The 16,841-nt window shown below is 38.9% G+C and overlaps 1 protein-coding gene across 1 annotated transcript; it reads right to left on the reverse strand.

Annotated features, from left to right (window-relative positions):
- Window positions 1-326: 326 nt before the first annotated feature.
- LOC119657794 (alcohol dehydrogenase class-3-like) lies at window positions 327-10,372 on the reverse strand. Its single transcript, XM_038064878.1, has 4 exons — window positions 10,016-10,372; window positions 1,260-1,727; window positions 1,112-1,198; window positions 327-998 (listed from the first exon to the last, which is right to left on the reverse strand). The coding sequence occupies exons 1-4, from the start codon at window positions 10,034-10,036 to the stop codon at window positions 435-437; spliced, it is 1,140 nt and encodes a 379-aa protein (XP_037920806.1). The 5' UTR covers window positions 10,037-10,372; the 3' UTR covers window positions 327-434.
- Window positions 10,373-16,841: the final 6,469 nt, after the last annotated feature.

Genomic DNA, 16,841 nt, shown 5'->3' on the forward strand with positions numbered 1-16,841 from the left:
ATTTGTAGCTATATACGGATAGAAAAATGTGCATACATAAGATGAACACAAAACCTTTATATCCGAAGCGCGAGCTTCCGGTATTCCGACTTGTTTTCTGTTTCCAAGGCAAATATCTAGTAGCGAATGTGACTTACTACAGAAATGAGTAAGTAGCTCCCAAAATACGTATATATGTATATAGAATGGAAACTTCTAGTACGTGCTTCTGTTATTGGTGAAGAATGCAAACATCAAAAGTACTCATTATTTCATTAAATTAACCTTCATAAAAAATTCAAAATTGTTTCCAATAAAAATGCATTTAAAGAAAATAAACGCAGAAGGGTTGCGAAAGATATTTATTTCTATTATATTCTTTTCACATAGACTAATATATATAAACCTGTTGGATATATAACGCAAACAAACAAATCTTCGTTCAATCATAACGATTAGTAATGTATCACACATCGAACACATTTTCCATCTTTCATCAATTCCAAACTTTGATTGATATCATCTAGTTTTAATTTATGCGTGATGAATTCATCCACCATTATCTTTCCACTCATATACTCGTCAACTAACATGGGTACGGATTCTACGCTCCGCCAACCTCCAAAGAATGAGCCTTTAAGCGTGCGACCTGACACTATCAGCAACGGGGATAAATCCATTTTCTTTTCATGACCAGCAATTCCGACTAAGACGGTTACTCCGTAAAACCGATTTGTAGACTCCACTGCATCCAACATAGTGTTAACGTTTCCAATACATTCAAAAGTGTAATCAAAACCGCCGCCAGTCATTTGGGTTAAGACATCAGCAAATTTCTTTCCTTCGAAGTCCTTTGGATTTAAAACATCGGTGCAGCCAAACTTTCGTGCGGTTTCAAACTTATCTGGATTTATGTCAATCCCGTAGATTTTTGAAGCACCTGCCGCACGACAACCCATCACGGCTGCCAGACCTATCCCTCCAAGACCCCAAATAGCGCATCGACTTCCTGGTTCAACCTAGAGACAATATTGAAAAAGAAAAATAAATAAATGCTCGCGATCTCAATCAATAAATCAAGATATGCTATGTGGCGTATATTCCCTCTTTAGTAAGAACCATTCCTAATCACCTTAGCTGTATTTAAAGCTGCTCCATATCCTGTGGCTATAGCACATCCGATCAAGCAAACTTTCTCTAGTGGTGCTTCCTCATTAATCTGTTGAAAAAATACATTTCTAACTAATATCTTCTCCCATATTTTTATAAAGCCAACATACTTTTACCAACGACACATCGTTCACCACAGTATACTCTGAAAAAGTGGAAATACCCATTGAGTGATGCAAACTTTGTCCTTTGCAAGTGAAACGTGTTGTTCCGTCCTGCATTAGTCCTTGCATTTGTTGTGGAAACAATTTTAAGCATTGATTCGATTTCGGATGACGGCATCCGGGACACTGGAAACATTGCGGCATATATAGAGGAATAACATGATCCCCTTCCTTGAAGTTTTCGACACCTTCACCCACGCTTTCTACAATACCAGCTCCTTCATGTCCAAGAATCGTTGGAAACTTTGCAGCACTCGGAAGCAAACCATTCAAAAAAGAAATATCACTGTGGCACACGCCTGTTGCCACCATCTTGATGCGCACTTCATGAGCCTTAGGAGGTGCAACTTCGACCTCTTCAATACTAAAAGGTTCTTTTTCAGCCCATGCAACTGCGGCACGACATTTTATTACCTAGAAATTGAAAAAAAAAATAGAATAAATCAAATGAATGAAAATTAGTAGATTATTACGATGGTAGTTGGTCAGCCCATCTTCCCTAAAACTTAACTACCCCAAAATCTAAGAATTTAATATAAAATGAAGTTCTCAGAAAAGCAATCCAAACTCCTAAACGTTCCACTAACTTTTGAATCTTCTATTAATATATTTGGCCAAGTCTGTTGAGCCAATTCTCCCTGCAGGATATTTTATGAATGAGAGAAAGACTACAGACCCTCTCAATATTCTGTCAACGATAAAAACCCCTACATACTGGAACCTGAGTTCCAGCCCGTAAGCTAGGTGCTAAATTCTTATCAATGATATGTTATGCAACACTGACTTTCTTTTTCTGGAGTATGAATGATAACGCCTAGAAAAACGGTAAGAGGTCAGCCACCATGTCTTCATTGATCAACACACTCCCTTAAACCTAAAGTGAAGTACTCCGCTAGAGGTTCAATGTATTCTCCGTATGTGTCTATTCTCAGCGTATGACACCTACCTAAAAATTTTAGAAAATTATGCGTGCCCCGAATTTTCTAGGACAGATATTTGAAGTTTCCAATTGCATTCCGAACCTGTAGAGGTATTGGCATTCTCCCCTAATCCAAATGAGAAACTGACGATGATTATAATTAACCTCCCATGTTTTTACTTCCACTAACAGATGGTAGCGGTCAACCTGTAAATCCACCGTTCAAGTGCCGATCCCATCAAAGCCCTCCAGTTTTCCTTTTCAATTCTAAAGAACTACGTTATTAATATGTATCTTAGTTAACATGAATTCCCACTCCGCTTCTGAATGGAATAAAGACTGAAGAAAAATAAAAAGGAGTCAATATAATTTCCTTCGTACTCGTTTGGGTAAACCTGACCCACTTCTTATTTTTGATTGTGCAGGTCTCCTGCCTTGCGATCCCCTTCCCATATCTTTGATGATTATCTGATGGTCACTACGATTGTAACCTTCCCTGGCTTATCATGGCAGATCTTCCACTTCTCCATTTCGAGGTTGAAGTTTTGAATTGCTTACATTGCTTACCTTCGTCCCCAAAAAGCATATTAGGGGCTAATTCATACGCCCCGCCCAGGGAGTGGACGACTTGTAACCAGCAACTTTTTATCGGGTTCGGCAGGCTGATTTATCACAATATCTTACCTCGATTCATACGCGATCCACAGATGTAGTTCCTGATCAGCCCTGTAAAAGTTAAGATTGATTTACAGCGAAAAATCAGCAGGCCTCACTAGAGGGGGTGAAAAAGGAGGGACTCCCCCAAGGCTCGATTTTTCTTCGGGGCCAACAGAAATTTCAATGAAAACAAGCGATAATAAGCGGATTTGTATAATTTTCACCCCCGCCCCGGATAATTTTCACCACGGCATCGTTTTCCTCATAATTTTCACCCCGGATTTCCTTTCAATGGCTAGTATGGCTATAGTGCATTGATATGAAAACTCGGTTTCCATAGGGAAAGAGAAGTTCGGATTTGGGATGGGTCGCTCGGCTAAGAGTAATAAACGCCTATATTGAAATAGCATCTGTCACTAGGCCCGTCGAGAGTGGAAAGAAGGCAGATGATCCCCCCAAACATAGAGTTTCCACAAGGGACCGGGATTAGGAGACTTTAACAAAACTAAATTAGTTCCGCAATTTCGGGTGATAGCGCATAATTTTCGCTCAAAGCCAAAATATTCAGTAGACAGAAGGCACCTTTTGGTCTGAATATGATGAGATTGTTCCAAAAGGATATGCAGGATTATAATAATCTTAGATTTATAGAAATTTTTTTCCAATTGGTTGGCATAACCTTTAACGTTCTTGTGAAGTTTGAACGTGATAAATCTATTCGTGCGGATTCAGCCACTACTTCCTCATAACGCGAAAAACTTGACCTGCAATTTTTACTACAGAAAACAAAATATCCACCCGCAATTTTGTACTTCCAGTGAAATTACGGAATCAATGAAAATTTCGCAGAAGTGCTTTGGGGAGTACGCAAATATTTTAGTGGCACGAAGCATTCAGTAAAGGCCTTGAGGTCGTAGAAAACTTGGCTCATACCGGCTCGGCTCATGCCGTCCATCCACCAATGTCAACGATGATAACCTTCGACAAAGTAGAGGAAATTGTGTTCGTGCTCACATACTTCGATTTATCCTCGACCTCAGTTACAAACGCAGAGCTGCATGCGGCCAATAGAATCGTATGTATAATGGCATGACATATAAGACCAGCTACTAAATATCGCAAGGTACTCTTGCAAATAAGTAACCGCGGACAAGCAGAAAGTTTCCCTTTGTGTTTGTTTTTCTCTACCCATTCTTCCTACATGGGGGAGTAAACCTCTTTAAAAAAAACTCCGTACCCGGAATGAAGAAATCGACGCAAGTAGCAAATAAATTGCAATAACGACAGCTCTTGAAATTCCTTCTCTATCTTTAGAGGTAGTCATGAAGCACTACGGCATTGGGCCTCTCTTCTGGGACTGACAGCTTCCTCACTACTAGGGGGAAAAATGGGGGGTCTTTTTTTAGATTCCTTTTATGGGACCATAAAAGCAAAAAACGGCTCCCAAAGTGATAGATAGTCGCCTAACAACATCAGAATGGCCCGTCGCCCTTCGAAGTTTTGGCGATGGTCTTCGGAAAAAATAAATTCATTCCAAAATAATAAATTGTCTCCTCTGAACTCGAGGAGCAGAAAATGGGACCTCAAGTCAAATATAACGTCAGTACAAGAGAAGATCGACATATAGAAATTCCAATTCGAGATCCTTGAATGCCAACAAATAACTGTAAATGGTGCATTTTTCATGACCCCTCAATCACCGACTTCAACTGTATATTATGTAATTGTGAAGGGGAGACTATCCACATAACATCTACGTGCAGGTTGTACCGAGTACATCAGCCGCCATATTTCCAAGGATTTTCTATCATTACCTTACGTTGAAGTCTGTTTAAATGATAAACTATTATCTCCATTATAAGTATACTCCTCAGGGAATCTTGGAGAATGATCGAGACGAATTACGATCTAGTTCTGCTTCTCAAAGAAGAACGTTCCGCCATCGTACCGTTGTCCGTGCTGAATTGAGTCAACCTAGCAGCACACTGTCGAGATACAATCTCATTATAGTTTTAATGAAGAATTCTCGGAGTTGCTGGAGATACCTGGTCTATGTAAGGTATCCATTTCCAAGAATTGAATTGAAACTGTTGAATGTAATGCGGGGTGGTGATTGATTGATGCTCTTGGTCACTAGTTTCCGCGATGACTCCAATCAAACACCCTCCCTCATGATGGCCGGGATTTTCTCGCATCGAGTAATGAAGTGATGCTGGTTTGCACAGTTACGTCCGCATATTGGGAAACTGCTGACGAACCTTTTAAGAAACAACAGGCGGTAAGATGTTGCACCTACACCTGCGATGTAGGATGAGCCATGCTCCTTGTCATCGTCCGGCCTAAACGTCGATTTGCCCCACCATTGGCAGTTTCAAAGTCGTTCTGTCTATATAAGTAAGACGACTCCCGCGGGTTATCCGTATCTGACCTTAGATTCGTGTCTCTCCCCATTTAATGGATTTGCATTTTAAACGTTACTACCAGGTGTGGTTATAGTTTCCTCAATGAATAATCTGTAAAACTCGAAAGATCCTGCCTTTTTTCCACTTACCCCCTAAAACGCTGCAATGGCATATAACCATTCAGACTGACGCTACCCATCCCTTTCAGAGCCGAGCTTGGGACCGGGCGCGGCTATTATTATTTTCGGATCGAATGCCATGAATTTTAATTTCTACTGAAATAGAGAACCACTAATAATTAGCTCTAATTTAAACGACGCTCCCTCTCCTCCTCATCGCCCTGATTGCCAGTAAAACTCATATATTTACAAAAGGTATCTCTATAAAAATTGGCCTAGAGATGCCGAGCCTAATCAGCAAGGTCGTATGGAGGAAAAACCAAGCCCGAGGTGAAAATCAGGCAAATCACCCTAACCCGCATAATTTATCTAATTTTATTACAATTTTTTTACTTCTGCCCCGATAGAATTCCTGCCCAGAAGGAATCCTTCCATTTCTGACTCCTCTCGAAAAGTCTGTCCATGTGAGTACTAGGAAGGATATTGAATTATTGCCGTAGATCAAAGGGTTCATGTATTGAGGCTTTGGTTGCAAAACAATGTGTGTCTGTTTGTCCGTCTGCCGTTGCTTTTTTAAGGCTTTGTTTGCAAAACAATGTGTGTCTGTCTATCTGTCTGTCTGTCACACGCACTTTTCTCAGAAACGGTTATACCGATTGACACGAAATTTTGTGAGAAGGTGGAAACTGTGAACGCCGAGATATGCAGTGAGTGATATCCTTCTACGTTGAAATTAAGGTGGGCCCCATACATGTAAAAGGGGGATATAACTTTTTTTTTCACCAAATATAGTCATGTTGGGTATTAAATAAAAGGTTCCTGTTCGTATTTTTTGAAGCCGGTTTTAGTTTTGACATTTGTTAGAAAGGCGGGGAGTGGGAGGGGTGGAAAGTGACGATTTCTTTAACGGACCCATTCTCAGAAACTACCCAACTGAAAAATCTGAAAAAAATGAACGAAACTGCCTCTATATGGAATCCAGGCCTCATAGTACTCTCCATATCGACATCTGTTAATAATAAGTTAATAATAGTACATTACAATATTTTTGGGGAAATTGAGTAAAAACCCCTCTTAAGTTTATCCTAGAGTTATAAAAATTTATAGTAGTGTAGAAGATAATATGAACCTTATTATCCCCAAGTTTGATCAACATCATACCATGACTAACAAAGTTACAACTAAATATATATCCATATCATACTAAAGTGAGTAGTCTGACATGCTAAATGCATATACATAACGGACTACGTACAAATGGGATAGTTCTGCACTCAAATATACTCACAGAAGAAGCAAACAAAACCTTTTATACCTGAAGCGCCGAGCTTCCGGTTTCCCGACTTGTTTTATTTCCTCCTTAACTTTCTCCTTGTTTCACCAATTTTTCGTGGTTTACCGGATACAAAGCAATTTCCAAACCATTTCGATAGAACTCCTAATAGGGAAACACATGAAGCTTTGTACGCAATTGAGGCTGAATTCATTAGAATTATACGCTGGCGGACCTACACATGCAACTTTTGCCACTTTTTGGGCTTTGAGGTAGCTTTGCCCTCGTGCTTGACTCCAATCAACCCGTTCTTCCTGCAACCCCTATCTTATCTTAGCCAGCACATACATACTTTGCTTCAAGACCGTACCAGCAAGTTCAGTAAGCAATGCAGTCACCCTTGCACTCGCCTGGAATTATTTCCCTTCGCACCTAAGTTGACTGATATCCAACATCCAACCTACGATACAAGTCCCTCCCTCCAGACTTGATCTGTGGACGGTAATAGTAATGAACAGGATGGAGAAAAAATCAAGAGCGGAGAAATGGTGTTCTTCACAAATGGGCAGAAAGTCAAGGATAATCTAACTATAATTATCATCAATCATTATATAAATACAGGCAAAGAAGGAGAGTGGTCTCTTCCATTATAGGATTCTGTGATTATTAGACTTTTATTCTACGGGCCTAAGTCTCGGATTCCTGCATCTGTCGTTGATCTCGAAAATTAAAATAGATTCGCATATGTAAATAATATCTTTAATTTAAGGGCCTTCCTTTTTAAGGTTTTGTTGAAAGCAAATAAAAATAATCTTTGGAGAGACAATCCAATTGAATTAGGGCCTTGACCTGTGTGAGAGCACTTCATTCGAGTCCGTAGCGGTGTACTATAGGATTACAGTGGCTTGTAATATGCAATGTGATCAGCGTTGCGCTCGCCCACGTATATAAGCCTGATTTACCTCAGGTACTCATTCACAGCTGAGTCGACTGTATCCAACATCGAGTCACGATAGAAATCCCTCTGCTATCAACGAGATTTGATCTGCGACCTTCTGCTGCGACAGCCTAGCGCTCTAACCACTCAGTTATCCGGACTTGAAAGCAAATCCTTACTAAAATCGGTTTACTGTCTGTCTGTCCGTCCGTCTGTCTGTCACATCTATTTCCTCAGAAACGATTACTCCTATCCATACGAAATTTGGTGAAAAGGTGGAAACTGAGTAACATTGGCCTCGACTAAGTGTAAGAAGGGTGACCATACATGCGAAAGGGAAGAGGGAGTGCACATTTTTTTTTACCTAATATAGCCATGTGGACTATCAAATGAAAGGTCTCGTACTGTCAAAGCAGATATTAGCTGTGTCATTGGTTGTCAAAAGCTCCTCTCCTCCGAGGATCCGAAATGGGCCAATCATTTCAAGGAACCGTTCTCAGAAACTACCTAGCCTTAAAATCTGGAAAAAAATCATGGTGGTACATACAAATGATAACTAGACCTCAAAATACTCGCCGGTATGTTAACTGCTCAAATAAAGTCAATAGAAGTATATTATTATATTTTGAAAATTTATTTACTAGCTCTGTAAAATGCAGTAAGATAGACTTCAATAGGAAGCATCATATTGGAAAGTTTGGTGGAAATCCAGCTATAATAATAGCAGTTATAGAAGTTTCTCCTTTCTCTTTTCCCTCCACGAGATAATGTCAGTACCAAGTCCAATTGAATATTGGACATATTCAACGTATATTCACCACGAGCTGTATATAAATGGAACTATCGTGTATCCAAATATTTTTACATGAAAAATCAACAAATCCTTTCATTCCTAGACCGCTGAGCTTCCGGTTTCCCGACTTGTCTCCTCTTACTCCAGCATTCCCTAAGAGCAAATGCGTCAAGGTTGGTGGGAAAGGGGAACCCCATAGGGGGTGCATCAGTGGGATCAGAGGTAAGGGGAAGTATTAGATAAGAATGTAATCTCCCACGAGTTCGCGAGGTCATCAACTCCACAAGTATCTTCGAACAACTAATTTTTTTTAGCTTTGTGTCCTTCACACACCATTTAACGATTTTCTTTAATTGTAAAGATTATATGAATTTTAAGATCCATCTTAAGGTTGAAGAATGTTAAAGATATATTACAAACATACATAATCAGAAAAATACATATCCATGTAAAAACTTTATTATGAATAATACTTATTAGTATTATGATGTAAAGTTTGAAGAAGTGTGGATATCAAAGAGACGAAGAGAACATCCTGGAATCTAAATGTTATTTAGCTCACAAATTGTATATTTAGCTATAAAATCATGCACAACCTGCATCAAAAGATACAGAAACTGAGCTATCATTGATGTGCATTTCGAACCAGTCTTCGGTTGGGCTATAATAATAGCTTGCAAGGAAATAAACACAGAGTTGCACATTGGGAACTATCTCATCTTATCGCTGTTGATTTCTTTCCATTTCCGCACATGTATTGCTTGTAGGTCCGATAAAATTTACGTAACGTGTAGTTGCGGAAAACCCAAATTACCCTCTATCCTCTAATTGATCCAATACACCAAAAATCTTCTGAATAGGAGGTAACAGGGTATTATATAGCTCCGCTACGGGAATCATTGTTCCTGAGATCAACACTTTAGGCGAAAAACATAAAAAATTTCTATCTTTTATTTTTTTATCACAGAGCAATAAACAATTATCTTTTATACTAAAATTGGCAAATGAGCATTACATACCAATTTCTGAAACGAGAACTCTGCGTGATACTCTCATGTATGTTCAAACTATTATTCTGGTCATACAAATTTTAAAGATAGCGCAGAAGAATGCATGTCATCATTACGTTGCCTAATTGAGTGATACGTAGTTATCAGATTAAATTATAAAAAAATGGACTCATCAATTATGATAGTATGCCAAAAATACTTTCAGCAAGTGGATTTCTAATAACTATGATTTTTAAGATTCTTTTATGTAAATGGTTGGATTACTCGTAAAGGTCTCAACGAAGTTTACAATGGTTACATCTTGTAATATCCTCTATGAAGGTTAGAAGTCGTATTGGCTATCTCCACCAGTAAGCAGAATTGTGTATTATTTACGAGAGCTGGAAACTGTACCCATATTACCAGTTCCAGGTTCCGGTTCATTAGTCTCTATTATCGCATAATATCACACAATTCACGTGACTCTTTACACAGGAAAAGGCAATAGGAGTTGCTTGTCCCCAAAATCGCACTACTTATCCACTACTGATTGTACTTCAAATCCACACTGTTATCTTTCAATCAAGCATCCATAAATAAAAACAAAAGTTACCTTTCCGGCGGTTTCAGCCATTTCAACAAATCAACTTCACTAGACACCTTCTACTCCACAAAGTTCTTAATCAACTGATATAAAGTTTACTCGTTTGGTGCGTTTAAAGCATGACTTCGCTACAAGATATGAGTTATCGCCACTCTGTTCTCACAACAATAACCAATATTAGTAAGGTTAGAAGCCGGGTGCAAAACCTCAATCCGGCAGAAGTGACGAAGTCAGCACTAGTTTCGTAGGCTTTTGGCCGAGATCTCATCAGCAGGGGAGTGCTGCAGCCTTGACCATTGCCGTACCAAATGATGACTTCATTCGCAGTATCAACATAAATAGAAATCACGGCGACAGTGAGAATCGAATGAGAGAGGAAAAAATGTTTTATTCATTAGAGATTTTAGGTTTTGTACTTTTACGTGAGAAATTGTCGATATTATGCGCATAGAAAGCAATAACTCGTTACGTTGACTAGATCACAAGTGAGGATAAGTTGAACATGACCATGCAGCTCCCAATAGTTTCGGACCGCGATTATTTTTATCACCAAACCCAATGTTCAAAAGATAAGCCTGTATCATAGCTATTAATGTTACATTTCTAATAACCCCTTATGATCAACACGCCACCATTTTTTTGATAAGAGAGTGATTAAGGAAGAGTGGAGGTAGTGAGGACCTGCTAATTATTGACTGATAACATTCATCTACCTCCATAGAGAAAGTAAAGTATAATAAATATGATATAACAAATTACATCAAAGATAAATTGCAGAAAAATTCAAGATAAAAAATATAATCTATGACCGCGAGTAACACTACGCGATATGCTCAGGGTGGAAAGCATTCAAGCTCTCAACTCCACTCCATAAAGAATGTAAACAGAAATTTGGAAATTTAAATAGGCTAAGGTGTATTGGTCAAAAGGTTCCTGAAGTAAACACCTTTTGGTGCTCCTAATGACCCCATTTAACTTCTGTTTTTTTATTAATATCCCACATCTGTTACTGACATTCCCTCCAAATTTCAGTATCCAAACTAAGTTGTTAAACAGACGTCGTGTTGAGTGCATCTTTTTGCGTGCATGTTTTCGATTTTTTACAATTTTAAAAATGAAACGAGTTTGTATTAAATTTTGCGATTTGTCATTTCCACTGCTAAATCCGAACCAACTTTCACCAAAAGTCTCGTTACTGGAGACGACGCGTATACTTATGAGTATGGCATGCAATACCATGATTATTCCTAACTTTTTTGATAAGCACAATTTTCTTCTTCTTTAGCCTTTCTCCCAATTTAGTACCGAGTCGACTAGTTTCGATAGATTGCATTTTCCTCGTACGTAGCCCTGATCTGGTTGGAATCGTAAGGCTCTCAATTCACCATCTGGCATGTTCACCACCGAGTTCATTAAATTTTTTCCTTAATTTTTTTTCTGTTTAGTCGAGCTAAAAAACTCCACTGAGAACAGCAGCCGAGAGGTGGTAATGGAAAAATCGAAGATGACTCTGATAACATAGCAAAAGCTAAGTGTAAACAACCCGGAAAAGTGGAAGCTCCATAAATTCTGTGTAAGAATACCTGGATGCATGGTAATTCAATTTGTACATAGCTCGTATTATATGTATATGTATTTAGAATGCCCAAATATTCATAAAATACCACAACATGCGAGATGATTACGAAGGATGCGGAGCATGTTAGCTTTAAATACCCAAAATTTGCGATGCACAAGAGCCCGATGGAATCTGTCCCCAAGCCACCATAGTAGTGGGTGGGAAAGTTCATGAAGGCGGCTGATCGACTATATAATAAGGACAGAGGATCTTTGAAGGATGGGGATGAATAGCAACACAAACCGCAGTTTTTATCTGATCCTGCCTCGCAACCTAATACGATGATGGCAGTGCAGCAGAGTAAGCAAAGAAGGAGATGGTTTTAGTGAGCAAAAGTCTTTGAACGATTAAAAAAATGGAAAACAGGCAGGTAATGAACTGATATTAATAAGGTTGTGGTGTCCACAAAACCATGCAAACGTGATTAAATTAAGCACTGGCATAAGAATTTTGAGGAAAAGGCACAATACCGGTTTAATTGAATGGGGTTGGGAAGTATCAGTACCTGCTATGAGCAACTTAATTAGCATTGTGGGACGTCGTTTTGATGCCATAAACTTCAAACACCATAACTGCTGCGGAAACGAAGCAAAATCCAGCCGACACAGAGTTTCAGAGCTACCCCGTACCACTCACGAAGGATAACAGTTCCCCCATCCTGTAACTAGTGATCGCAAAGGAAATACCTGAGGGTTTTTGCCTCCTCACGACAACTTCGGGGATGCGAATTTTAGGTGTCTCGAATCGGGCGAGCCTCAGTGAGCGCAGTCTGAATCTCGCTGGCGACTGTCAAAGGTGGAATCTACTCGCGCTACTTAAAAGCCGCTGACTTCAGATGGCGAAGGCTCACTAGCTCAAAGAGAATTTGACCCTCCTATAATAGAACCATGCACTGCCCCAATAGCGTATTCAATGTGGAAGTCCAGAGGGAAGAGGGGCAAGACTGCATTAAGAATATCTGTCGGTCTGCACCTGCCACACTTTCACACGCGGCTCTTTGAATCCTATTAAGCTTCGTGCGAGTGCGCTCTTTTTTCAGCGCTAGCCACCTATGGTATGGTGGATGAGACAAACAACGGTTGTCTATACCCAGAGAACCACCTTCGGCCGGACACTCGATTTCCTTCTAAAAGTCGTCGATGGTGCTACCCTGGAGTGTCCACCAACTCATAACTCTGATCAAATGACTCCCAGATCAAATTGAATTACCCTGGTTATTAGCAATCTCCAACTTCCAATGCTATTCTGATTAGAGCTTCCTTAATGGCCTTCGTACAAACATTGTTAAATGCTCCCACTATATCTAGAAAGGCAGAGAGAGTAACTTACTTATAATGTAGCATCCATTCAACCGTACTCATTACCTCCTAAAAAACGAGTTCTTTGGATCTACCAATAAGGTAGGCGTGTTGAAATTTGGAGAAAAACATGCTTTACTGTCTTCAGCACGAAAGGGGTAAGGTTAATTGATCCAAAGTCCTTCGTGAACTCATACCCCGACTGCCCGCTTTCAGTATGAAAATCACGCACATGCGTCTCGAGAAAGCGGTACGTAGCCGAACAAAATGCATCTCCAATAAATACCTACAGATCAAGGCACAACCCCTTCTTGTTGTTTCTGGAACATGACTAGCATTATGCCGTTTGGCCCCGGAGATTTATCTGGGGAAAAGCTGTTTATGGCTATAAAGCCGATTTTTTCCTAGGTAATTATTGGACAGCTATTCATTACAGCTCGGTGGCAATGTTTTCTGCTATTCTCTGCTGGAAACGAGACTGAAGAAGGTTTTGACCTTTCACATTCCTGATACCAAACCGCCCTCCTTTTCCAATGCCTCCCTAAAGGCGAAGGTCCCTATTGGCCACGCAGCCCTCAACGTATACTATTCCATCTTAGCTTAGGGTATTAGCACAGTAGAGGGAGGATGGTTCCGGGCTGTTGCTTTAATTCATCATCAGACCCACTTGCTCCTAAAATATGACCAGCAGGCAAACAGATCTTCGTCAACTGAATGAGCTAAGGCTGGAAGCCACTGACATGAGGACTGACCAAATTATGCAACTTTAGCCTAACGCATAATCAAATGAGGTGGTGTATTTTAAATTTCCTAAATAAATTTCAAGTTGTGTATCAAACTGATTTACTGAAATGGGTGTGTTCCTGAAAACCAAAAGTTCAAATTAGCTATTGCCAACCATGAATCGAAGCTATCAAACAAACCAAAAAATGGTGAATTTTAACCACTCATGTCTGCTTTAACGAGGTACCCCCACAGTATATTGTTTAATACACATTAATTATATTAATTAGAACAATAGTGTTTATATGGTGACGCGAATATTTATCTCCACCGATGGCTTCAAACATATTTTCCATTTTGCAATTATAAGAAATTAAATACATAATTGGTCCCAGCGTAAAAGTTATCCGGGCAGTGCAGTTCATGCGCAAGGGCAATGTTTACATGGCTTTGGGGGAAATAACACCCGAACACAAGGTGCGCATTTACCTGTGTGGCGATAGAATGTACATTTTTTGGAAATTCAACCTCAGGAAATGTTAACTCACATTGAAATGATCCTCAAAATTTAAACCTGACTCCAAAGTCGGGCAATCACGTTCCACTTCCTAGGAATATTTTCTTTTTGGGCCCCTTCAGAAGGGTTTTCACGGAATTGTTCGTGCAGCAAATCATAAAATAAAATTTCTTGACTTTTACGCGCGAAATTAATTTTGACATTTTGAGGTTTTGAGGTTTTTCAAACAGTTCTTTGAAAGTTTTGATAGAACTGCATCATAGAAATGATTTCCGTCATTACTGCAAATAAAGCGTGCTTTCCGGAACTATTTGTTTTTACTAATTGGTAGAAGGAGCTTTACCTCATCCTCTTTCTCCTCTAAGCTCGAGCTAGGTGTGCAGTGTTCTACGTTCCCGCCTGCGCTTTTCTTTGTTGAATCCTTCATCATAAAAAAAAATCTAAATCATCATTAAGGAAAATCTAGATATATATATAAATCGTTAAAAAAAGCCCTAGGAAACTGGGGCGAAGATTACCCACAGTAAATTAAAATATTTGCTGGCCATTTGCCACGTAGATCCAGAGCGACCAGCTCTTTGGGAATACTTGAGTGGTGAATTCGATTGCATTGCATAACCCACAATAGAGTTGATACCATCTCTCAATGTGACACCCATCCTCTGCCACTTTCGCCTACTGTTCAACACATTTACGCGGACGAAATTCTTATTTTGATATTGTATAAGGGGTTTCCAGACTTAAGCAACGACAGCGAAAGCTGATCTAGCGATGTTGATGAGTCAGTGCCGTCCCCAGAAGCAACTTTTCCTAAATATACAAAATAATCGCTCCACCCATTAAGTATGCGTTAAACTGAAAGCCTTGGTTTTGTTGGTAATTATTTTGAGCCCTGCTCCCTTTAATCCTAAGACACTTAGTCAAGGTCATGGTAGGAGAAAGCAGCAACAGTTAGTTAATGCAGTAGAAAAAACGCCACGATGACGAGTGCAAAAAAACGCGGATCTTTGCATTGGAATCCGAATTTCTCTGCGATTTTACCTTTTATCTTGCCTTTTTTTACATAAATAACGGCCGCCGTTAAATTCAACTTAGGGGGATGTCATTCGCTGAACGTCGCAACTCCAACGCTTTCACCAAAAATACGTGTGACAGGCAAACAGACGGACAGATAATGACCCAATTTTAATAAGATTCTGCCTCCACAAAACCTTAAAAAATATTTAACATGCTACATAAAATAAAGCTGAACTTTCACCATGTAATTGGGGTCAACATTGGTTTCGCATCATTTGCGTCAGTTTCATGTGTTTTTGGTTCTTATCAGCACCTTTGATAACCGCCTTGCGATACGATATTTTTCGGGACTGTGAATAGCAAACCGTACAGAATTAACCAACCAATTTTTCGGTTCGCTTTTTTTCTTCACACTTAGCCAACCTTTCTTCACCTCTTCGTGATTAATCGTTGGAAAACAGCAATTCTTTTTATATTATTCATTAAATTTCATTCAATTCAATTTTTCATGATTGTGGGTATTCTGATTTTTATATTTTTATTTTATTATTGGTAGTCTTTTGGCGGAATCTTTTGTAATTTCATAATACAATTTGCTCTCTACTGAGCCCTGCTTTCCTTTGTATTATAATTTAGTTTACTTTGATTATTTTTAAAGGTTTATATAAAACAGAACCTAATTATAAACAGTTTACTGTCTTTCTATTACCCACAGCTTATTCAAAATATACATAGTGCTATTGACAGAAATTTTGGTTTTGGTAAATATTTGGCATGAATATGCATTTAATTTATTGAGTTGTTTCTCATACATGTGGGAGGGAAAGAAGAGAATGTCCCAAATTAAAGTATGGTAGGCAAGCTTTCAACAGCTTTCCACAAAAAAAATTCAAAAAAATGTTGATAAGTATAAATCTTAAAACTAGAAAATTTTGGATCCAAATTTCACATGTCCTTGTATAAAGCCTAGTATAAAATCTAAAAGTGAAATATTTAATGCAAACCTCCCGATTTTTAACAGAGTTATAGTAGGTCAACACTTTATTTTCAATGGAAAGTCATCTGACTCTAAAATCATAAAGTCTAAGACTATTAAAATAAGTTGAAATAATTGGTATACCATGAGATTTTATGAAATAGTACGTGTGATTGTGCACATATGTAGGATCATTCTGCTATCATTCATTCAAAAATTGTCGACTATTTATATAATATATGTAATAGACATAAATGAAAATCGTATCGGCCTATCAACAATAGACAATAATCCTCAGGAAAGAGTAGTTCTTTGTAAAGGTTGCTGTAAATCTAACACAAACACTATGTTTGCGGAAAGCCACTTAGTAAGGACTCGAATTCCATTTTTTCGACATTGAGTTCTTTTTTCTCCTTTTCCTGTTTTAAAGAGGTGGCACCTGAATTTCCATGTGCTTCTGCTAGTTCGGCCAATTTGATCCTCAAATGCCTTAATGGACAATAATAAGATGATCCTTTTAAAAAGAGTGGATGTTTCGATGGGAATTTCGCTGCATATTTATGAGCAAAAGGTACACTGTTCATTCTTCCTTTTTATCGTGCCTTTTACTAAATAAGTGAATGTCGATCCGAGGACTATCCACGTGAATCTCCGCTTCACACGACGTGTATCCACTAGCAAAAAGC

Source organism: Hermetia illucens, chromosome 5, assembly GCF_905115235.1.
Source record: "Hermetia illucens chromosome 5, iHerIll2.2.curated.20191125, whole genome shotgun sequence".
NCBI lineage: Eukaryota > Metazoa > Arthropoda > Insecta > Diptera > Stratiomyidae > Hermetia > Hermetia illucens.

What these genes read in the sequence shown, in the direction of transcription:
- LOC119657794 (XM_038064878.1), bottom strand. Translation starts at nt 10,036, where the DNA reads ATGGCTGAAACCGCCGGAAAG. An exon ending in ACGATGTGTCGTTGGTAAAA is followed by an intron (nt 1,199 to 1,259) that starts GTATGTTGGCTT and finishes TTTTTTCAACAG; the next exon opens with ATTAATGAGGAAGCACCACT. An exon ending in CAGCTTTAAATACAGCTAAG is followed by an intron (nt 999 to 1,111) that starts GTGATTAGGAAT and finishes TATTGTCTCTAG; the next exon opens with GTTGAACCAGGAAGTCGATG.